At 44.7% G+C, this 24,550-nt stretch overlaps 1 protein-coding gene across 2 annotated transcripts in view; it reads left to right on the top strand.

The window, feature by feature from the left end:
• The first annotated feature begins 666 nt into the window (after nt 1-666).
• Nucleotides 667-24,550, top strand: part of ITIH5 (inter-alpha-trypsin inhibitor heavy chain 5) — a 44,824-nt gene continuing 20,940 nt past the window's right edge. The window contains exons 1-7 of one of the 2 annotated variants that reach the window (XM_040062772.2): nt 667-970; nt 4,327-4,371; nt 8,445-8,608; nt 9,336-9,443; nt 10,453-10,703; nt 17,641-17,810; nt 18,809-18,925. In XM_040062772.2, coding sequence (XP_039918706.1) covers nt 851-970; nt 4,327-4,371; nt 8,445-8,608; nt 9,336-9,443; nt 10,453-10,703; nt 17,641-17,810; nt 18,809-18,925 — 975 coding nt within the window. In that variant the 5' untranslated portion in view covers nt 667-850. Of the gene's footprint in view, nt 971-2,834; nt 2,971-4,326; nt 4,372-8,444; nt 8,609-9,335; nt 9,444-10,452; nt 10,704-17,640; nt 17,811-18,808; nt 18,926-24,550 lie in introns of those variants that run through there. The other variant, XM_040062773.1, reaches the window with a different exon arrangement.

The following is a 24,550-nucleotide window of genomic DNA, read 5'->3' as shown; positions in this document are numbered from 1 at the left end:
GGCAGTGCCGTGCCCCAGGAACGTCCCTGGCGGCTGGCAGGCAGAATCCAGCCTGTCCCACAAGTGCCCACCTTCACCCGGGGCTGCTCTGGCAGGAGAGCACATGTCTTTGGGAGATGGAGAGAAGAGCAGGAGGTCACCCCGGCTTTGCCCAGCTGGGAAGCACAGTCTGGATGGCAAGAGGGAGGTGGAATTACGTGTCTTGGCCACCTTCGCTGTCGGGCGGCTGCCAAGGTGAGGGTGCGGAGGGAGCCCTGCCCTGCCCTGGGGGCAGCTTTCCTAAACCAGCCAGGGCTCTGCTGATGCGGTGTAGGAGAATCTTTCCCTTCCCAGGGGGTGAAACCAGAGCGTTTTACCCACCCCTCCCCTTAGGAAAGCCCCAACCTTGAAGCATCTCCTGGGCTTGTGCTCCCTAAGGGCGTGGGTAGGAGGAGACACTGGCACTGTGCCACCGTCCCTGCCCTTCCTCAGCACCCAGCCAGGTGTAAGAACCCTCCCCTCAGCATCCCCCTCGCTGAGAGGGGCTGCGGGCGCCGAAATGACAAGCGGCAGCCCCTCGGGGACCCCCACCACGGCCCCAGCCCCGCAGGAGACAAGAGGGGGCTGACGGAGATCGCGGAGTCCAGCGGGGCGAGGAGGGAGCCCCGGCCGAGGGATGCGATCCCCGCAAGGATTTCCCGCAGCGCAGGAGGCCGCCCTGAGTGGAAAAGGGGCCGGTCCCGAGCCGGGAAGGAGGAGGAGAGGGTGGGACGCTGTGTGTCCTGTCAGGCACCCGCAGCCCGGCCGGCAGCGAAAGGCAGCGGGGCTGCGCGCTCACGGCGGGGCAGGAGCCCCGGAGCTCCTCTCCACCATGATCCTCTGGCTCTGCCTCTGCTGGGGCTTCTCCCCCTCGGCGGGACAGCCCGACTCCGAGCTGATGGCCAGGTACCTGGAGGAGCAGCTGCTGGCGGACTACAGCATCGCCGAGCAGGTGGGTTTGAAGGCGGAGGTTTGTCGGGGAGCATCAGGTGGCGTCGGCTGTGCTCGCCCCCTCTTCGCCAGCGGTATTGACAAGCGGGGCGGTGTGATAAAAATGCATTTATCCCACCTGTCCGTGCGGCTCAGCCCCGTGGGAGGTGTTAGAGCCAGCACGGAGTTGTGCTAAGGCAGGGGATCACCCTCCCGTGGTGCTGCCGCTGCCCCGGGACGGGCTCGGACTGACATCCATCCCCTCGGATGGGCCAACGAGGCCCTTCACAGCGACAAAGGAGTTAATGCCTTGTGCTGGCCACACTCCAGTCTGAGTAATTCCCAGTATTTCAAACTCGGGGGATAGTTTTGGGGGGTTTCTTAATTTTTTTTTTTTTTTTTTCCTGCCTATGTTGTTACTGTACTCGATTTTTAACTCGTGCTGGATGAAACAAACCACACGAATTCCAGCTTCTAAAACGCTTCTTGACAATGAAAGAAAAAAAAAAAGAAATCTACAAGTGAGGGCTGTTATGCTGTGTTATCGTGTGGCTTAGATTTTCTGAGGAAATGGGATTGAAAGAGCAATGAACTTCTTGCAAGAGTTTGGGTGGTGGTTTGGGAGGCCATGACCCATTTCTAGTAGAAAGTGTCCCTGCCCATGGCAGAGAGGTTGGAACTAGATGACCTTAAAGGTTCCTTCCAACCCAAACCACTCGGATTCTATAAAATCCCGAGCTTCAGGTATGTGCTCACATCTATCAGGTCCATAAGAGATAACATGCGTGACTTTGGGTCACTTAAGGCATCAGTCATTTATCTAAATTGGATCAGATCTGAGAGGTTCTGTAGCACCTGAGGCACCCATGTGGGCGTGGCAGATACAATGCAGGAACTATGGAATACCTGTGCCTTGCTGGCACGGCACCTGGCATTCCAGGTGGAATAATCCAGTTTGTCTAAAATGTCAGTATTTTTCTGTATTTAGCAACTTCTGCCATGCAGCAAGTTGGGAAGAGTGAGACTCTTCATGTGTATCTGTATCTATCCCACCTAGAACAGAAAGAATCTCCCTCCAGAAGCATCCACATCTCTCCCCTGTGGGGACACCAAAAATTTTGTTGTCAGTCCTGATTACTCTGGATGCATATTCCTTTTTGGGGGGAATTCAGACACAAACCAATGCTGTTTTACAAACACACCTGCCCAAGTGGAAGAGAATATCTCCACCACTGCCAGTGGAGTGGTATCTGGGATCACTCACCTGCTTTAGGAGGAAAATCAGCTGCAAAGCTCCAAGAACTGGCTCACAGCACTGAAGTGGATGTTGCTTGAGGCACATGAGGGTGTTTTCACAGGAGCTGTGTTGCTGGCAGATCAGTGGCAGCAGTCACCTCCACCAGAAAAGCTGTGATGTGTAAATAGGTGTGGTGTCCTTGTGCCCTGGGACAGCCAGATCTAGAAGAGGACATCTGTCTGTCCTCACTGAACACCTGAGCCAGGCTGAGAACAGGCAGGTGCTTCCCTAGATCAAGACACTGCACTAGAAACAAACCCACTACACAGCTTGTATCCCATACACCACACTGGGACTAACAGATGGCAAAAAGTTATGGGGTCACTACCAGCAATTATCTGGCTTTAATGAATGTGTTGGAAAGCTTTAAAGCTAAAGGTTGATGGTAATTTGAAAATTGTTCATTTTGATGATGCCAGTGAAGCTGACTGATTGGAACAGTCCAATGGACTGATAACAAACCCTGCAGCAATGTTTTGACAGTAGTCATGAGCCCTAGAAAACAGGATACTGATATCTGGTGATCCTTAGCTCCTCATTGATGCCCATGGGTGTCCCCAAGACTTTAGCAGGTAGTTCTTGCAGGAGCCAAGTCACACAGAGCCTTCTTATGCAATTAAGCAAGCAAACAAAATAGGTTTTGGTGGGAAAAGATAAAAGAACCAAGTTTCCAGTTTCACTGATTAGTCGTGAAAAGCCCGTGACGATTCCTTACAGAACAACAGGTAAGATCTACCAAAAGGTAAGGCAGATCTTCAGTAAAGAAACACTGAGGACTATTGATCTCTCATCCCTGCCTCTTGCTCATAGCGGGCTCCTGAGAGGATTGATTTGTCTGATATAACAGACCCAGACAGAAAGTTTCTTCCAAAACTCAAGATGCAAACAATTCCTCTCCTCTCCTCTCCTCTCCTCTCCTCTCCTCTCCTCTCCTCTCCTCTCCTCTCCTCTCCTCTCCTCTCCTCTCCTCTCCTCTCCTCTCCTCTCCTCTCCTCTCCTCTCCTCTCCTCTCCTCTCCTCTCTTCTCCTCTCCTCTCCCTCAAGGAAGCTGTCTTCCCTTGGTTCTAATCTTACAAGATGTTGGCTAAAATAATGCAGAAGGAAATAGTACAGATTCTCTTGGATGAAACTTTAATTTCCCCATTGGGCATTCCTGAGCTTTTCAATGCATGATATAAACAGACATAAAATCATCTCTTTGGCAAGGGCTGCTGCTCTTTCAGAGTAAATCAACTGAAAGGGCAAATCAGGTAAAAAAAATACTGTTGCATTCTTCTGCTCTCTGGGGTTCCAGTGACATTTTAAGATGGCACTTGGCTTCCCTTGTTGACAAAAGACTTGCTTTGGGGAGGGACTTGATTTGGAGAGGTTATTGAGCTGAGTCTCACACCATGTGAGAAGAAGTCAGAAGAGCTGATGAGAAGCGTGAGTCAGTGGGTACGATTGCACTGCCACAGGTGAAGCACTTTGTTTCATAATAAGGCCTGTGGCTGAATTTAAATAGCTTTATTCCCATTTTGCACATAACTAGTGCTTTTCTGTCACTGCACAATAAATACACAGTACCTGTGGAGGGTATTTAGGCATTAGAACTGCTCTTGAACTAATATTTATACAGTTGGAGCTGTAGCATTAATTTAAACTAGTTTTAGAACCATAGAATGATTTGGGTTGGAGGGGACCTGAAAAAGCATCCAGTTCCAAACCCTTGTCACGAGCAGGGACATCTTCCACGAGATCAGGCTGCTCAAAACCTCATCCAGCCTGGCCTTCAATACTTCCAGGGATGTCCTCAGCATCCAGGGTCAGGGCTAAAGGCTGACCTTCCTGCCATCATATAGAGGGTCCCTTGCCAAGCACTATTTTTAAAACACCCAGAACCTCCTTGCCTGAGACAGCCACATTCCACTGCTGAGCTTTGATCAGTGGGTCTGTTAATGCAGAAGAGACTTGGGTTTTAATTTTAACCAGAGCAACATTTGAACCTGGCCACGGGTGATCAGTCACACAGCCCCATGTCTGGGATTAAACAAGTGACATGTCTGCTGGAAATTGAACAGAATCCACTTAACTCTTTGCAGGTTGCTCGCCGTGTCCCAAGACAGGCCAAGTTCCTGCAGAGGCTGGTACGTATCACACCCTGTCTTTATTTCACCTCATGGGAATTACACTTCCCCTGGATACGTGTGTGTTTGTGCATCCCTGTGCCCAGGAATGAAATATTTGATGGTAGAGTGAGATTCTGGGTAATGAAAAAAAGGGAAATCTTAATTTTGATCAATGCAACAGGTACAGGTTCTTCTAATATTTCCCAATCCATCTTCTCAAACCCAGATTTACAGAAAGAACTTCTAATGTTACAAACCATAACAACGCAGTGAACATAAGCCTGATGAAATCTCATTGAATTTGAAGAGAAAGGGAGTTTGCTTTGATATTTGAAGATCTCTGTCATCCTATGACAAAATCTACTGGAGAAAGGAAGAAAACAAGGAAGCCAATATCCTTCTTTCAGCACAGAAATCTAAAATTTAGATGTAGAGAGGGAGCCAGTGGAATTGCTGTTCTGGCTTTTCTGGGGCACTGCCCAATTGAGAACTGGTGGAACTCATTTCACACACTGAGCAGCCATCACCTTAACAGTTTCTGGTCCCCTTCATCTTTGACAGATTAGAATCAGAAGCCTAGAAAGAAACTCTCAGGCTTATTACCAGTTTATTACTTCTAATCTGAGAGACAGTCAAATTGTTTTGATGAAAGTAACTGATAAAGGCAAAAATATGGAATGGATTTCATTTATATTCAGGTCTTTTTCTGTCCTTCCAAATATTTCCTGTAAACAAGCATGAAATAATTTGTTTGGTGAGAAAATTTCAGCTGCCAGTTCATCATCATAACCAGGACACCTCCAAAAACCATCCAGCCAACCTGCCTCATAGCAGTGTGCTAATCTGCTGCCTTGGCATTCCCTCACTTAATTTTTAATCAGGATGATACATCACGGTAATAACAACATTAAACAAATGGTTTGTTTTGTTTTTATTCTTTTTTTGCTTTGAGCTTCCTCTCATCTTCTGAAATCCTCAATAAAAAGTGCAAAAAACAAACAGGCATTTGTGCAGCTGTAAGCCAGAGCACCAGGCACTGATGGATTGTGCAAGAGCTCCAGGGAATGCAGCACAGGAATCACAGAGTGGAACTTGGGCTGCCTGCCCAGCCTGACTGAGCAACCTGTTTGGAAATGGCCTGTGCCCCCACCAATTCTATTTTCTATACACAGGGAAGAGCAGATCCCTTCCAGCCATGGGAAGGTGAACCAATTCTTTCATCCTCAGCTCTACAAGATGCCCTTATTCAGTGTTTGATTTCCCCAACAGCAACTCAGATCCACCAGGAAGACAGAGGGATGTTGAGTATCTTGTTTTTTGTTGTTGTTGCTGTTGTGGTGTTTTTTTGATTTTTTATTTGTTTGTTTGTTTGCTTTGTTTGGTTTTGTTTTGGTTTTTTGGTTTTTTTTTTTTTTTTCCCTCAGATTGTAAGGATATCAGAACTGGAGCTTGTTCAATGGGGTAGAGATATTTGCCCCACCTCTGGAAGTGTCCAAGGCCAGGTTGGACAAGGCTTGGAGTAATCTGGTCTAGTGGAAGGTGTCCCTGCCCATGGCAGGGGGCTAGAATTGAGGGGGCTTTAAGGTCCCTTCCAACCCAACCCATTCTTGATTCTATAACAGAAATCAGCTGAAGCCAGCAAAGAGTGGATTTAGAAAACAACCCCTAAGTGACTTCTTTTTCATGTAAGACACCATTGGGCAGTGGAACTCCTTGTAGCAGGATGTTGAAGATGCTAAAAGTTTACATGGATCTAAAAACAGCTGTGGAAAGTAACAAAAAAGAAATCCGCAGAATACAAATGTACCACAAAAAATACACCCTTGACTTGGGAGTTTCTTCAGCCACAAATTACTGAAACCTGAGAGAATATTTCTGGGTAGTGTCAGTGCAGGTTGGACTGATTTTACACTCTCCTCTAAGCATGTGCCGTTGGTCTCTGCCATTGACAGGCTACAGGGTTAGAACTGCTTTTTTCTCACCCAACACAACCATTCTGCTGTTGTTGTGCTAACAACGACAAGTTTGTGCCCTCTGTCACATTTGAAAGACTTTCTGAGTTCCTGTGAATCCATCAGTGCATTCACAGTGTCAGACAGGTCACTGCAGAGCCACTTGTATCTCAAGTGAAAGGCAAAGGGCTTGATCCTCTTTTGCTGATCATCTGTCAGCTACATATAAACCCAGAGTTTTTGATGAACTGCAGAACATGGGGGTGAATGCAGAAGGTCTGGCACCAAAGAATTTGCTGTAGTTTCTGATTATTTCTACAACTTCTGTTAATAAATCCTCTTTACCTTGCTATGCCACAGGCAATTAATGGCATCGAAGACTTAATGAAGCATCAGCTCATTATATCTGAAAACATTCCGACAATCCTATTTCAATCAAAACTCCCCATCTTCTCCACCTTCAGGATAATGAGACTGGAAAGCCATGCCTATGTATCAGGGAAGATCTTAAGAACAACAGGATCTAGTTCTAATTAACAGCAGTTAATTATGCAGTGATCTAAGGGAGGGACATTAGATATGTGCAGGGCTATTCTAGTCTAGATCCACAGATCCATTGCACTGATTTGCCTAAAATCAGTGAGGTGAATCCTACCCTGGAAGATCTAATCTCTTGCCATTGTGCTCCATGTGAGCTGAGCAGGATCCTGGACACAGAGCAAATTCCCCAGTTAAAAATATCAGTCATGGCCAGGTTCATCTGAGACACATTATCTGTGTTTCCAAGCCTTGCAAGTGTAGGCAGGCAAGGCTTTATGCCAAGTCTGTTGGTAGATCTGTGTTTCCAGTGGATCCTCATTCTTCCATTTGCCTGGAATTCACTAGCCTAGCAGCTTGGTTGGAAGCTCAGTTGCTTCTGATGCCATCAGCTACTGCACAAATGTTCTTGTTTCCTACTCAGACAAACACTTGCTCCCTTTCTTAAGGTGTTTGCCAAAATTATTTTTGTTCTGAGAAAAAGCCTGGACATGCAACTGAAGAGCCTGTTCTTGTCCTCACAACTCTTACGTGACTGTGAGCTTTTACCAACCTCAGCAGGAAGAGTCTCACGGTATTTGGCTTAGTGAGGTTGCTCTGTATTTACAGTGTATTTTACCCTTTATCTTCTTCTGCTTTTGAGGGTTTGGTCTTTGATTGTGAAAGATGATGTACAGATTTTTCTTTTTCAAAGGCTGCTTACAGTTAAGTACACTGAAGTATTCCAGGAAGAAAACATTTAAGCTCCATGGAGATGTTGCTGTCAAAAAACACATTAGTCTGGAGAAATACTCCAACTCAGGACTTGTGCACGAAAACACATTCCCAAGAAGCAGAAATTGGCTTTCAGCTTCCATTGCTACATCATGTGTCATTCACTGCTGTCTCTGCTTCTTCTCTGCTGGAAGGAGTCCAGTGTGGGCTCAAAAGCTTAAAATATTTTGCTGGAGATGTCACAGTGTCAGTGTTTTTTATTAAGTCTCTTCATCCATTGGTGCAGATTTTCAGGATGGATTCTCAGCAGAGGAGGACTCAGTTGACTCCACTGACAGCAGTTTCTCTGTTTACATAGCTTAGGGATCTGACTGGATGAATTTGAGGGTGCTGCTTCATAAAATGGTGATGTCAGTCTTTCATGAAGTCTTCCATATGCTCTTGTGCACAGTGCGTAGGGCAGGGTCTGTGACACAGTTCTGGACCTCATGAAGACATATTTTGGGTTTCTCTTCCCAGGCCAAAAGGGAATAATCCTGATCCTCTCACACAGTCAGAGTTGAAGGCTTCAGTTTAGGACAAAGATGGATTTTGTCAGGGTGTTTCACAACTTAAAGGCTGGCGTAAGCAGAGCTCTCAGACCTTTCCCAAGCACTGGATAATGTCTGTGGCCTCTGTGCATGAACAAAGGCAGTACCACATTCCTGATTTACCGTTTGCAGCTCACCTGAAATTTTGAGGACAAACCCACCTTGCCTGTTGTTGTCAGGAGATCTAATACCCATTGGGTGGGACTTTGCTAGTCCATATTAAATTCAGATCCACCAAAACACTGAAGGGGTGAGTTATCCGGATGAATGTTTAGAGGTGACCTTTTGATTCCCACAGGAAACCAGGCCTCGGATGTCTGAGTTCCATGTGAGGTCCACGATCATTTCCCGGTACGCTTTCACCACCGTGTCCTGCACCATGGTGAACAGCGGCTCCGAGGCACGGGAAGCTGTGTTTGAGATGCAGATCCCAGCTGCAGCTTTCATCTCCAACTTTACCATGTAAGTAAGTAATGCACAGACCAAGTCTATGGATGCCACGATTCTAAATTCAAATCCTCAGTGTGAACTATTCTATTTCCATCTGAGCGTCTTTTATCCACTTCCTTCTCTCTCTGATTTGAATGAGAAAACTCTCTTCAAGACCTCAGAAATCTTTCCCAGAGAAAGTTTCAGCAGCACTGGCAGATACATTTATCTCACCTGACTAACTGTAATGCCTAAGAATCTTCTTGTTATTTCATGTTCTCCACATTGTCAATGGAGCAGAAGTCAACTCCAACCAGCAGATAGGTTCAGTGTCTGCTGGACGTGTGAATGATAAACCAAATAAAGAGAAAACTCATAGTGAAATGACTAATAAATTGAACTCTTAGTCTCAAACATATTTGGTTTGATCATGCTCAGTGCCTCTCTGCATACAGATATTGGGGCCACAGCTTCAGACTTGACCAAAGGGGATAGGGGACCCACTCTTTAAGAAATACTTCCATTCAGAGTGAATAGGAAGAATAAGAGACTTTTGCCTTTGTACTGGGCTGATATTTCCAGACAGGGGACTTCTGAGTTGTCTCCTGTCCCAGAGACTTGGGTGCGCTCAGGAGTCTGTCCCCAGCAGCACTCTGAGATTCTTCTCACATCAAAGTCTGTGAACATACCTGCGGCAAATGTACACTTGTCACTGTACTTGGGTGCAGAGCGACCATGCTGACATCTCTGATCTCTCCAGGAGCATTGGCAACAAGACTTATTATGGAGAAGTCACGGGGAAAGAAAAGAAAAATAACACCGATGACAAAGAAAGGCACAAGAAACCCCCAAGCCCCACAGAAGGAAGGTGAGTGTTGTACATTTGGCTGTGTTCTGGGAAGGGATGCACTCTCCTGCCATCTTTATCTTGGCTGCCTTGGCATGCCCATCTATGGATTTATAGGAAGGAACAACTAAACTGAAAGTTATCTGCACTGTCTGGTGTCATTCCTATACTCCAAGCCATGAAAAATTGCATGTAGCCTTTTTTAACCCTGTCATGCAACTTTTTGAATTCCAAGATGGTCCAGGATGTACTGCTGGGGGAAAGAATTCTTGTAATAACAGAAAGGAAAATCAGGGTGCTGTCACAGACAGAGTCATCCAACTCACTCAATAGGGAAGCAAGAATATACTTTATTTATATAAAGCAGTAAATCAACAAAGTTCAGTGGTCAATGCAACAGGTGTTTGAAACTTCCAGGGGTCTGAGCCCAGACAATCAGACCCCTTTGAGTTTCCTCGGACTCTGCCCTGATGGCAATTTGATAGAGAGAGGCAGCCTTGATCCAATTGTCCAGAAACAGAATTTTAATAATGCAAAAATAACAAACAAGAAGGCGCACAGTATATTTGGAGCAAACTGGCAAAAGACAGTAAAAAGGGGCAAAAGGCAGGGTCCAGAGTCAGACGGGGGTACTTATACATCCCAGTATGGGGAGGAGTTAAGGCAGGGTCTGAGGGAAGGGTCCAGTAGGGGAGAACGATTAGAAATATTAAAATTTCTGCACCAAAAAATCAACCTATGGTAACACAAAGAACTAGGAACCTTCTAGCAATGATTTGCATACTTGAACTGAGGGAACATGGGAGTAAGCATCTTGCTTAATGTACTTAGGGGTTTCCCAGGGCATTAAGCTGAGGTTTTCCTCTTCCCCAGGGAAACCATTCTCTACAGGTGTTCAACAAGATCCAACAGGAAGGTTCAGTTGATTATTTCCAGGGAACAGGGTCAGGAAAAACTATCAGGGGGGAGGGGAAGGAGGTAATGTGCAATGCGTATGGGATGTGGAAGTGTCTTTGGATTTTTCTTGCAGGGAGAATGGCTACGAGACATTCAAGGCCTCCGTCTTCATTCCTCGCAAGATGCAGGCCAGGTTCATACTGCACTATGAAGAGCTCCTACAAAGGCGGCTGGGGAAGTACGAGTACACCGTCAGCGTCCGGCCCCAGCAGCTGGTGGGGCGGCTACGAGTGGAGGTGAACATCCTGGAGAACTCAGGGATAGTGAACCTGGAGGTGCCTCCCCTTCGAAACAGCAAGCAGAAAGGCAATGGGAAAGCTGAAGGTAAGGAGAGATTTTTCTGACCTGTGGTTCTGTTATCTGTGGGGCCTTGATCACTTCTCAAGAAGTGGCCTGGCAGCGTTGGACTTATTTTCTCTGGATGATTGTGTCTGTGTGGTATCTGTGCCTAAGCCTGTGAGGACTTTGAAGCTTAATGGATACAGGGCCAATCCCATTCATCTCAATAGGGTTGTTGTTTTTTTTTTTTTGCTATTGTCTTTAAGAGCTTTGAACTGGGCCTTCAGGCCTTGTGCTCAGCACTGGAGCTGGCTCTTCCCTGGCCTCCACATCTCCTGGGAGCTGTTTATTTTATTCACTCAAGTGAATTGTTTTTCCCATCCATCCATGTCAAGGAAGATAGGAAATCCTGCACTTCAGAACATGGGAAATTCCAAGAGGAAAATCCATATTTTGCCAAAGCACTAAGCACTGCCTAGGCATCTGCACTTAGCTCTAACTGTCCTTGATCACTGTTCAGACTGTGTAAATGTAATTTTTTCTAGCATAAACCAGCAGCTCAGTATACTGTGATTGCTACATCTTGTCAAAAAACACCAAAAAAAGAAGGATGGAAGGAGGATGCAGAGTCTCTTGGGACTTGACTCTCAGTCACTCCAAGTGACACAGTGCCAGTAAAATCATGTAAACAAGCATAAAATAGTTTGCTTGGTGAGAAATTTTCAGCAAAACCAGTGGAGCTATTCGTATCTGCCACAGAAAGATCCTAATGCATGTGAACTGGAGTTAAATTGATTGCTCAGTGGGATCCTCCTGATTTCATCCAAATCACATGAAATCAAGGCTCTCAGTGACTTGGATTATCTTGAGGTCAAGCCTCATTTGTCTCTGTGTCGTACATCCACGTGCCAAGTGATAAATGTGCTGTGCTCCTCATCAGGAGAGGCAGGAAACATTTTTCACCTATCAGGGAATATCGCAGTGTGTTGTTGGCATGTGGTTTCCTGCAAGACATCTGGCATTGATCAAGGGTAGAGACAGGCTAAGCAGAGCAGACACACTCTTGGTCCAGCACAGTATGGAAATTCCTATATGTAAGTGACATACAGGGAAAACTCATGTAACTCACTATCCAAATGGCAATCTGGGAGCACTCATATTCTTGGCATCATGCTTCAGATTTCAAAGAGCTCATATAAAAATGGGCCTGAGCTGTCGTGTTCTGTAATCCTCCCTTAGCCAGTAAAATGGATATAAAATAGGTGTTCCTATAGGTTGCAGGATGGGTAATGCAACTCAAGCTCAGATTCCCTGTGCTTTATCTGTGTTCAGAATTCAATTACAGACCTGTTCTGTCTGGGATCATCCCACGTGGCTGTCCACCATATTCCAGCTGACTCTCATCTCTCAAGGTGGATCCAGAAACAAACCACCAGAGCCATTAGGTGCTCCCTGGGAAGTCCTCTTGCTCATATGACACCCAAAAAGTGTAGGGTCTCCACATCCAGTAAGACCCCCAGGGAAGGCAGTGAGTTTTTAAGTGAAAGACAGGTGAATTGTGAATCTCACATTTAAAAAGGGGCTGCTTGGCACACAGTCTATGTATTGGGAGTAAACCAGAAAAATGTGTCTGCTTTCTCTTGGATTACCATGGCTTAAAACTCTTCAGTACCACTTGGCTGGACACTGGAGCATTGGAAAATGTTATTGCCTGACTGGTTTGGGGTTGAGTATGTCATGAAAGCTCTCTTCCTCTATTTCCTCTGTCTAAACTATCTCACAGATAATGATAAAATATGAGATTTTGATAAGTATTAATAAATTACCTTGAGAGTAGTGGATGAAAAATATGTTGTGCCATCAAGGTGTTACAGCCCACCGCAAAAGGTGAGGGTAACCCAAGTTCTTGAAATGACAGTGACTCATCAGTGTTTGTAAAAATGCACATCTAAGGTTTACTTTAGAATGACCTGGTTGCACACGAAAAGAGATATATTTTAGTTCTTATTATCTATAAGAATAATAATATCTACATTATCTATCTAATATGACAATATAAGACCGTAAAAATGTCACTTAAGAAAATGTATGAGTAGAAAGATATCTCCACCTGGAAGACTTGTGATGAGACTTGGTTGTTGCAATTTCAATGTCTGTTGGTCAAAGTGGTGATCACAGGATAGATCCATCATGTGGTGAGGGAAATCCTAGGGAAACCCACAGAATACACAGTCTATTTGGTTTATATTCACTCAGGTTCAGGTAGGAATGCCCAGGCGTGGGGAGCTTGTAATAATTGTTGGAATGCTGTGGATCGAAGGCACCTGAATGTTGGAATGTTGTGGATCATGGGACACTTCAGGAGCCTTTGACACCTTCTCAGACGACAGAGCTGCTTACTAAATCAGGGCTGTTGTCACTTATGTCCCATCATGGCCCATCAGCAGCCTGAGCACCTACAGGGTGTGTGTGAATGTCTCTTGGGCAGGGGAGTTATCACAGCTGAGTTCACTAGATAAGGACAAAGTTCCCACCTCCCAGGACTTTCCTCTTTCCTTATCTGGTCCAACACCAGCTGCAGCCTGAGCTGGGCTCTGCTGGCACCTGGGTGGATGCTTTGCCCATCAGCAGCTTCCCCTGAGTGTTTGAGCCACCAGCGCTCCAGTGTCTCTTCCAGTCTCACTTGTGGATATGTCCTTTTCTTGTCCTTTAGAAAGTCCTGCATCCATCCTCTTGGAATGGGGAGCAGAGACAATGTGATGACAGGTCTTTCTAGGATATTTCCCTGTACAGTAACTCCTGCTCACATGGCTCCATCTGGGAGTGACATTTTTCCCAAAGGAAGGCATTCGGCATGTAAGTTTTGGAAAACGATCTTTTGGCATATTCAGGTGTCATCTTCTGTCACATACAAACCCTAAAACAGGAGGCATCAAGGCCAGTGATCCTGACCTTCTGTGGCGACCTCAGAACAGAGGCACTTTCTGAATGATGTCCTGGATGCTGTCCTCATCTTGTTCCTCCAGCATAGCTGTGTGAGAGCTACCCATGGGCTTGGCCAGGAGACACCAGGCTGCTCAAGGATGACTGTTCCTTTCTGAGGTCAAAGGTCTCAGAAAGCTTTTAATTTCTTAGAACAGCTGTCTGGAAGTTTCCACATGTCAGTGGAGGATGAACTTTACATTTGAACTCTAATCCCGAATCTGCCAGACTCCAAAATAATTTAGGTTTAACTGTTCCTCTTGTGAGGACGACAATTTCATCTGGAAAATGCTTTTTCCTGCTCTGTTTACTTCTTCAGCTGAATTTAGTGAAAAGTTTGTCTGAAGGCTCTACTAACTCCCTGAGTGTGAGCACAAACCAGCCCAAGCATTTGGAGCTCATCCATGCTCTGGACTCTGAAATATCTCATAGACTTTTCTCTCTCTGTCATTTGTTTAAAAAGAACGGGGCCAATAAACAGAGGAGAGTAATTGTGATCCAGATATCAAGTGCTGCCTAAAAAAGAAACCTGGGGGAAGATACAGGAACTGTGTTCAAGAATATAAAATGCTTCTGCAAGGAGCAAAAGGATACTGTGCTTTCTGTGTCAATTACCAAAAAAACCAAGAAGTCATGGGTTTATAATCCACAAGAAAAAATGTAAATTAGACATTGAAAAAGTCTAATAGTGAAAAAAGTGAAGCTCTGGAAAGGACTGGCAAGTGCAGGCACTGAGTTTCCATTACTGGGTCTGGAGTATTTCCTGATTGTATCAAAAAGCTAAGTAGGAAGGGATTCGGTCTGGGGACATGGGATGAATTTGATAAGTTACGTTCCAGACCTGATTTTTGTTATTCCAGGAAAAAAAAAAAAGAAGAAAGTTTTTTTGGACGTTTTCTATCAGACTATTTTTTTGTTTTTTAACTTCTGTCCCAGGGATGGAGGTGAATGGTTATGAAGAGGATAGGAGAGATTCCTCAGCAATTCTTGTCACTTAAAATGGCTTTGTGAGACAGCCTTGGAAAATTCCTCTCCAGAGATCCCTAAAGCACTGTCTGTGTTAGAAAGGATGGCATTTATCACCTCCAGAGAGTGTTTTGAGGAGTAATAGAGGGAGTCAGTGTGATCCACATGCTCCTTAGATTCCACATTGCTTTAAAAAATGGGTTACGTGTGATTATGCTCGTTTAACAGGTGGGGAAGCTGAGGCATGGAGTTGCTACCAAATTAAACTGATTTCCAATGGTCCATAGAAATGTTAAGACTGGAGCTCGTGCTGTTGTGGCAGAGCATCTTGTCCTCACCCATCACTGTATTTATGGCAGAGAAACATGGACGTGCTGCCTAAAGGCCCCGGACATGGACGTGCAGGAGGAATAAGGAAGGAGCTTCTGACTGATCCTCACTGTCCCTAGTGTGATACAACCAGGCAGCCTAACCCACAGCAGGCTTTCCTTTCAGTTGAGGAGAAGTAAGGTGAAACCCCCAGATCAGAAATTATAAATGAACTTTAAAGCCATTTCTATGTGTTCTAGGCTTTTCCTGCATACTGGCAGTTAAATGGGATTTCTGGAAGCAATTGAATACAGAGGGAAAATTCAAGAAGGCAGATATAAGCAAATCTGATGCAATATTTATTTAAAACATATTGTATCTGTTGATTAATCAGATCAAAGGGCAGCTATAAAAGTAAAAACAGATCAAGACTGAAGTAAAATCTTATAGTGATGTTGATTTATAACTTTTCTTTGCCAGGAGAAATCTGAGCTGTACATGGATTTTAGAAAAATTGTCAAAGCTCTGGGTAATCATTTTATAAGCACCCCCTAAAATACAAAACTAGTGTCTTTATGTGATTTCAGTGTACTGGCTGGGAGCTCCCTCTCTGTTTCCATCAGGATGAATGGATTGGAGCTCTGGAATGAGAAGCTGTGAGAAAGGGGTCAATTCCTAAATTTAGTGGACTTGAGTGATATCTATCATTCAGTCTCCTTGGACAAGACTTTTGCTGAGGAGTTTGTTTCATGGTTCAGGTTCTCTAACAATAATTTGCTTGTGTAAAATTTGGCTTATGATAAAACCCTTCCCTTTCTCAGTAGAACAGTCTTGTGCCTTGTCTTTTCAAATGCACTCACAGGACAGCTGTGAAAGTAAAGCAAAACGGTCCTGGGAGTAACATCCTGGAGTGCTATTGATTTGTGAATCTTACTCTCATTCCTTTGCCTAGAGAAGCCTAGATTGTACATGGCACTTCAGAGTAAAAATTACAGATTTGGCTCATCATTTCATAAATCCACAAGGACACTAATCCTGGCATTTCTATGGACTTTGACCTGTGAGAAATGAGGTGAGTTAGGTAGCCACCCCGTGCCTCCATTTTCCCACTTGTTAACAGGATGTAACCACATATTTCTGGTTTTGTAAATCACTGTGGGGTCTGGATGTGAGGCTGTGTTCATTGTTGCTTACAAATGTCACATTGCCTTTCCTTAATGCTGCTCAAAGCCCTTTACAAAGGTCACTGCTCGTTACATAAACAGAGTTATCAGACCCCCTGGAATGGAGCTTTCTAATACTGCCTGTGCCTTGTCATTTGGATCAGTACTGTTATTTTATTGTTAATTAAAATTATCTTAAAGCACATGTCGATTTGGCCAGATGTATCATACCCTAATCTCTGACTCTCTCGGCCTGATCTCCAGTTGAATAATGGAAATTAGCTTAGATGTAGGTATCTGCATTTCGTGTACCTGAACTGGAACTGAAACTCTCCCATCCCTAATTTCCCTGTCATACAACAGATTTTTTCGGCATTCTTGGCAGAAGTATGAGATTTCCCCTCACAATATACTTAAACAGCTGTTTCCTACCAATTCTAACCATCCCAGGAACGGACTTGATAGAACTTCTGTGTCTCAGGGGAGTGTTGTGACAGCTAAAGCACCCAGGAACAACTTCAATCCACAATCTCTGTGTTTTCAAAAACCAGTTAGGAAAAGGGGAAAGCCCTCAAAATCAGGGGCCAAATCAGTCTCATGTAAGGGTCCAAATGGAGCCCAGAGGGAAAGAACAGCTGGAAAATCAAAAAAGTTACCCAGTAAGGTTTTTTTGTCTTTGTTTGCATAGAGAGGCAACAGGGAACTTCCACACCCCTCAACATTTAGAGAATGAGCACAGATAACAATACAAGAAGAGTTTCCTACAAGGTGACTCAGACCAAAATATTTGTCTTTATCTGAGGTGCCCTCTGCCAGGCACATCTCTCTTTATTGATTTAGGAAGGATTTTCAGAGTTTAGGATGAGTTAAATCTTAGGCATGCAATTTATGTGACTGCACAGGCAGTGTTGGATTTTGTCTGAAGTAGTTAGACTGAAATTGCAGTGACTGTAATAACTTTTGCTGAACATAAAGGCAGCCAAGGTGACTTCTTAAAATGTAGACATTACACATAAGACACTTGTCAGGGATCAGTCACTCAGATCAATCCCACCTCACATGCCTTCTGTCTGAACATGCCACCTCAAGAATTCTTTATAATCAATGAGGAAAAATCTACAGTGTGATTCATCTAATCCTTGAAGAAATGTTTAAACAGGTCAAATGAATCATACTTGCATTGACTGTTAGGATCTCAGGTGTAGGATCTGCATCCTGGATGTCTAGAGCTCGCTGGAATGAACAGCATGTGCATGCCTGAGGTTTTGTGTTTGACCAAACAGAACTGAATACAGGAATTTTCTAAACAGTTATGTCCCTGAGAGCATTGCAAGATGGGTTTCAGTTTAAAGTTAGAAGAGAGGAGGTTTTTTGGGTGGTGTTATTTTTGTTTTTTTTTTTTTTTTTTTAAATATCTCTTTTTTAGTCACTGGAGAGCTGAATCTTCAATCCCTGTAAGTCACTCTGGCTGACTTGGCTCCACTGCAATACCACCTGTGCTGTGCTTTGACATCTCTAAGGCAGTGGGTAAAACCTGTAATATTGTGGTTTTATCTCAACAGGTGATGTGTCTCCTCCTCCCTCTACTGTCATTGGGCACACCAAAACCTTAGCTAAGGTTACATTCAACCCCAGTGTTGTTGAGCAAACCAGGATCGCCCGAAATGGAATTTTGGGAGACTTCATAATTAGATACGATGTCAACAGGGAGCTGAGTGTTGGGGATGTTCAGGTACTGTACACATGATTCATCTTTTCTGTTTTATTAACTGTACCTGAGATATTTTAATTGTTTTTCCTGCTCTGAATTCCTAGAAAATGCTTTCTGAGTGAGGGCTACTCCTCCATCTTGTAAGAACTATCCAAAATAAAACCAGACAATTAGCAGCCACAAGATGGACTTAAACCCTGGTTTCACTGAGCTTCCTTTTTGTGTCTGCTTTTCAGTTTCTCAATATACTGGCTGTACGTATCTGGATACAAGGCCAGTTCCTCAGGTGCATGTTGTGGTTCTGATCTGTGGGCACATATGTTACATCCTTGCTGTATTTGGAAGGAAACCCCAGTGTCAGCCATGGATGGAGATGTGGAGAGCTCCAGCTGGCTTATCCAGACTGGATAAACAGGGGAGCAGAATTAAGAAGGATACTGATGCCTTAAGTTTTAACTTCCATGTTTTTCAGGTTCTGTGCTGCCTAGGGGTGCAGTTCTGAGCCTCACATTCAGTGTTGGTCAGCTCTCTTCACAGAGCAGGGAGAAAAAACAAATCCTTTCCCAGATGGAGACCAAGGACAACAAGTACAAGTTTTCAGGCCCAAAAGCTTAAATAACAGTGGGCTGAAGAGAGAAAGAAGGATGGGATTTCACACCCTGAAGCTGTAACTGGACAATTAAACTTCAATATGCAAATAGACCAAAACTTATAAAAGTGTAAGACCTTATGACTGGTCATCCATTTTGTGACCATTCTAAGTCCATCTTGGGTGTAGCCCTGGTCAGCCCCTTGTACTGCCCAAGGTGTACCCTTAATGGCCTTTCAGTAAATACCTGCTTTATTCTCTAGCTCTGTTCAGCCTCTGTTCCAAGTCAGCCTTCTCAAGGCATCAATGCCAAGGAGCATTTTTGTCCTCCAATGTAGACAGAGTCACTGAAAGCATCCAAATATCCCATAATAATGTGTGTAGAACATTGCACCATGACCTTACCTTTGACTCCCTTGCTCTTCCACAGATCCTCAATGGATATTTCGTGCACTACTTCGCCCCCACAGACCTTCCTCCCTTGCCAAAGAACGTCGTGTTTGTGCTGGACAGCAGCGCTTCCATGGTGGGGACGAAGCTGAAGCAGGTGAGTTCCTTGTGTCTGTTCTGGATTGCTCGGCTCTGAGGTGGTAAAGCTTGGTTCAAGCTTTGTCTCACCATTTTTCTTCTGCAAAATATTTGCTGTGTCTGAGGTAGGAGGTGGCTCTGAAGGTACCTCAAGGTGAGATGATTTACCTCAATGAGAAATGGTCATGTTAGTGGGAATGGGATGGGAACAAGGAATGTAGAAGGATTCATCACTCTGTAAAGGTCAGTGCTGCCAAAACTGAGCATAGGATTGTCTGGGGAAGCTCTGTTCTGAGAAGTTTGAAGAGAGGCAGATCAGGCAGAATCCCCAGCAAAGTGAATTCAGCAGACTCTTGTATCCAGTCTAACAGCACAGAGAAGACACTGCTGCCTTTAAATTACCTTGGCAAAACACTTAATGAAGTATAACTCAAGAGATTCTGCTGAAAGAAAAGTCATTTTTTCCTTTTTGGGAATCTGAGTCTTTCAGAAAAAAATCTCAGATGTTTTTCCAGGGCACAGACCTTAATGTGAGCCACCATACCAAGCTGAAGGGCACATCAAATATAAAAGGAATATGGATTCTGTGGATCCAAATTATCTTCCCTAATGACTGGGGAAGAAGATTATTCATCAAGAGAGTTGTTAACAAGCAATCTTAGTCCTGTGCTGAATGAGGTCTCAAATCAGGATGCCTTTGAATCTTTAAAAAGCCCTGTGGACAGACAGCCTGGCTTTCTGTTATCCTCCTGCTGAAAAATGACCACCCTGCCTCTCAGAATTAAGAGATCTGGCACAAATGCCCCCAGTCCTGCAGGCTGGAAGCAGACAGCCAGTGACCAAGTGCTGAGCCAGGGAGATTAAAACTCCAAAGGGCTTTGGGTGCTTTTGTGAGCTGCACGAGTAGTCAGCAGATTAACCATGAAAGCTTTTATTCTCCTTCTGATTATCAGAGTTTCTTTTCATTACACCTACTAAAAACAACATAGTCATTAACCCCTAAAGTTTTACTTCCTAGCCTAGGCAGTTCGTGCTGTTAAACATGGATCTCAGGCAAATTAGCTACAGAGAGGTTCCCCTTGAGCCTGAAGTGAGAGAAGTGTTTATCCAGAACCTTGGTTGAGGCTGCACCCAACTTTTTGTCTTTTATCTCAGTGTATTCTTTTTATGGAGAACCACTGGTACATTCTGGAGGAGTGCTATGGATGGAAGCTCTTATGTTCCTTTGATTCCAGCTCCTCAAAAAAACCCCCAGACTTTATGGAGTTAAAATCATAAAACTCCCACATAGATTAATCAAGAAAAGACCAAAATTTACGGCTGGCTGAAAAATAAACCTCTCTTGGTTCTCTAGAAAAGTGTGATCAATTACAGCCATGTCTGCTCAGTGTCCTCTTTACCCAGTTGTTGATGTCATTAAGAAGTTTATTGAATTACAAACAGATTCCCTGGTGGCAGGATACATCTGAGCAGAGGAAATGTCTCTTTTTTGTCTTTTCTCTTGGACTCTCACAGCTGTGGTGATCTGTGGTGATGTGTAGAGAGCTGGGATACCCCATGGGACTGTCTTTCCTCATTTCTCTCTAGTGAGTCACATGCAAGGTCAGCTAAAAATACAGTCAGCAATTGTTAAGAGTGCTCTTGTGGGTCAGCTGCAGTGACTCTGACAAAAGACAGTTTTTAGGACTATATAAGCAAGGATGGAAAACATCAGCTGTGCACCTTCTTCTGTAGCAACTGGAGGAGATTTTGTACTCTTCAGTCACCTGCCTTCATGAAGTAAATGGCAAAGTTGGGTCAGGATTTCATGCATCCTACAGTTTCTACAACTCAATTGTGAGTCATTTATCTTTTCCTCTCCCAAGGTTTTCCTTTTTCAACATTTTTACAACAATTTTTATCTGTTTGTGCCATCCCTTTTTTCCTAAGTTATCTCAGTCTTTGAAGCAACAAATGTCCCATTGCAAACAGATGGAGTGAGGCTGGTTGATCAGCTTGAATCAAATAATTGGAGGTCTTTTAAAGAGTGTGGATGTGGCACTTGGACACATGGTTTAGTAATGAACATAGTGGTGCTGTGTTAATAATTGGACTTGATGATCTTAAAGGTATTTTCCAGCTTTAACAGTTCTTTGGTTCTGTGATTCAGACCCTTGAAACATTCCCTTCACATCACTAGCTATGTGTTAGCTTCAAGGGGAAGATATTTCTCTTCAGTTTTCAAAGCCCCTGAGCTCTGGTGATGTCCAGCAGACTCAGAGGTGTTGCCACAGCCAAACTCTTCTGAGAACCTGAGTCTTTGCTACAGTCTCCTTTTAGCACTGGCAGGGAAATAATGTTCAGGAGTAGAGAATTCTTGAGCACGATGAGAAAAAAGTATTCATGTGCTCAAGGCTTTGCACATCATTACTGCTGTCCCACTGGCAAAGAAAATCCCCATGATCTTTGTTCCTTCGTTTGCAAAGAGGCAGCAAGTTCTGTGTGGAATAGTTGCTTTTAACAGCCAGGAGAGCCTGGGGAAAGAGGTTATACCTGCAGGGTTTACTGGGAAGCAAAATGATTTGCCCTTTAAGCAGTCTACCCTGATGATTTTATGATACCTTTTGGCTAGGTAGAAGGGGATATAGCAGTTTTACATTGGTATAACCAGGAGAAAAAGGGGCCAGATAAAAGTTCACCACCTTGTGATAACCACCACTGCACCCAGCTTCACTGAACGTGGTGAGAAAGGACCCTTGTCACAGAACAAGAACATTCCAAGCTGTGAATATGTCCACAAGAGGAAGAATTTGCAGCTATTTTGAAGATGTGTGGTAAAAGAGTTGTTTCAGCCACTGATTTGTTTCACCTTACCTTTCCCACAGGCAATAAATGCCACACACTCAGTTAAGCAGTTGGCTTCACCGCAAGCCTGGCAACGTGTCAATGGTGGCGTGCCAGACTGTAATTTTCTCTAAGGTTAATTGCTCTAGGAGGAACCCAGCTGAAACTGGGACCTGCTGGGGATATGCAAGGGCCTCAGCTCATTTGCCTGTGCCTGTCCAAGGGACACAGTTGGTACCCTTGAGTCACCCACGCTGCTGGAGCCCATCTGAGGTCTCTGTGTGCCCAACCCCTCTACCTCTGTGCCTCATCACAGACACCCCCCAGGAGTTTCGGGGTGGTGAAGGAGCAGACAAGAACCTGAGCACTCAATGCCCTCCTTCCAAACTCCTCTGACTTCTGCTGGTTGCTGCAGAACTGGCTGTGAGCCTGTTGACTGTTAGTCCAAATAACAGCTGCTGCCCAGGAGGACAACCTTAAATCACCAGGGAACTTTGGAAAAAATGCTGATTCTAATGACAGCCCTCAGAGCGTTCAAAGCTCCTGTGACATGAGGAAAGTTTTGTCAGGTTTTCCATTTCTGTTGGAAAGAGACAACCCAAGAGAATGCAGAAGAGCTCTCTGCAGGACCAACAACCCCATGCAGCTGCCTCCTGCTCAAGAATACCCCACAGCAGTGTTATCTCAGTCCTCTCTGGAGGTGTGAATATCGGATGTAAGAAATACTACAGTAAATAAGACATCAGATCCATTATTTGCTCTAAGAATATAATGATAAAATTTCTCTTCCAAGAGAAATGCAAGTACTCGTCATTGGCAGGAAAATAATCTGCCTAACCCTAAAACTTTTAAATAATGACAAGGTCATGCAGAGAAACAACCAGCCTTCAGAGAAAGATGCCCTCAGGTATTCAGGAGGGGAGCATCTGCTTCTGGTCTCAGGACTAACAGTCAATTTTGCTTCATGCCAAGGCAGTAGAAGCAGAGACAAAATTTCCCAGGAAGATCCCAGACCACCTATAAAGTCCAAGTCCTCTAATTGAGTTTGGAATTAAACAGGAGGCAAAGGTGAGGGTAGAGTTTGCATGGAATTGCTGCTGAGGCTTGAACTGAAAACTCATGAAGAGTTGACCCGAACATTTCAATTGGACCATCACTGAGTTCATGGAAGGATGAACTGGAAACAGGTGCTGCTGATGTGCCACACATAGCCCAGTGACCACCAGACAAAGCTGTAGTGAAATGGAAGGGGCTAGATGAAGCTGGGGAGACAATCCCTGGATTGGGGTCATTGAGGTTTATGTACCAGAGCTACAGACAGCATAGCTTGGTCTGAGACTGGGATGAGGGCCCAGGCTGGTGCAGGAGAGTGGGTGGAGGCCCCAGCTGGGGCTGGGCAGAGCCATTAAAGCCTCTTGGTATCCTCAAAGCTCTGGCAAATGCATAAAAGTCAGTAAAGTGAAAGATCTTTCTTTAGTAGTCCTTTCCAAGCTGGAATTAAGGGGTTTTTTTTCCAGCTGCTGGAGCAACACCTGTGAGCCAGGCCTGGCTTCTGTGTGTGTTTTCATCATGGATCTGTTATGTGAATTTAGGTAGGTTATTTTCTTTGCCTGTGCTTGTCTCTTCGCAGAGTCTTGTCTCTTTAGCTGGCAAACCCATGTCTGGACTTATGGCTGTACAAAGATCCCCCAAGTCTAAAAGACACCAGATCTTTGTCAAGACTGAAGTTATTAGATTAGCACTGTTTGCAGCAACACTGCTATTTCCAAGCAAATGCCCTCTCACCCTAAATCAGGGTGTGTCCTACACATTGCTCAACTGGGACAATTTGTTTCTGGCTGTGGAGAGCAGCTGAAGTTCAGAAGTGCTTGTGGCACCTCACATGGAATCCTGCAGGAGTGAGGTCTTCTGTGTTGTATTACTGTCATCAAACAGTGTTCACAGGCAGTTCTGAGGTGCACATGATGTAATTTGAGGCCCCTCAGAAGTGTGGGATATGATGCTGTGTCATGAGGAGAGAGCTTTTGCTTAGATAGTTACCCCTGATGTAGTGACATAATCTCCAAAATATCTGATCCCTTCTCTGCAGAGTTTTGGGCAAAGAATTTGCTTCTTCTCCTGCCTGAGGCAGTGGTTTAGGATGGAAATGGGCAGGGGAATGGCTGGAGGCAGAGATATGCAGGAGGAAGTAGGGAACTTGGAGCTGGAGATGCTTATGGGGTTTGGAAATGGTGAAAATTGGATGGGGGCTGGTGTTGGAGGACTGTGAGGTTCCCCTGGCAGACTCTTAGGTAGGAGAACTGGCAAGTTTGCTTTTTTAAGGAACTGTTTAGTGTTCTTGCATTGCTTAATGCAAAAGTGCTGGGTTGTTGCTTCAGCCAACAAACCATTGTCACCATCCCTCACTCACTGGAGACCAGTGAATCCTAGAAGGGTGTGGATTGGGAAGGACCTTAAAGATCATCCAGTCCCACCTCCTTCCATGGACAGGGACATCTTCTACTATCTCAGGGTGCTTCAAGTCCTGTCCAACCTGGCTTTGGACACTTCCAGAGATCCAGGGGCAGCCACAGCTTCTCTCGGCAGCCTGTGCCAGGGCCTCACCACCCTCACAGACAAGAATTTCTTCCCAATATACAATCTAAATTTCTCCTCTTTTACTTTAAAGCCACTCCCTCTTGTCCTGTCATTAGGATCCTCTCGTAAAGTCCCTACAGCATGTCCGGTAAAAAGAAACAAAAACAGGGAAGTCACAAGGGAGGAGCAGGGATCTCTCTAGGGATCTCTCTAGGGATCTCTCCTAGCAGGTTACACCCATGGA

Source organism: Hirundo rustica, chromosome 4, assembly GCF_015227805.2.
Source record: "Hirundo rustica isolate bHirRus1 chromosome 4, bHirRus1.pri.v3, whole genome shotgun sequence".
In the NCBI taxonomy this organism is placed as follows: Eukaryota; Metazoa; Chordata; class Aves; order Passeriformes; family Hirundinidae; genus Hirundo; species Hirundo rustica.
The sequence above is the reverse complement of the archived record's forward strand: the minus strand, read 5'-3'. Positions and strand labels throughout refer to the sequence as shown.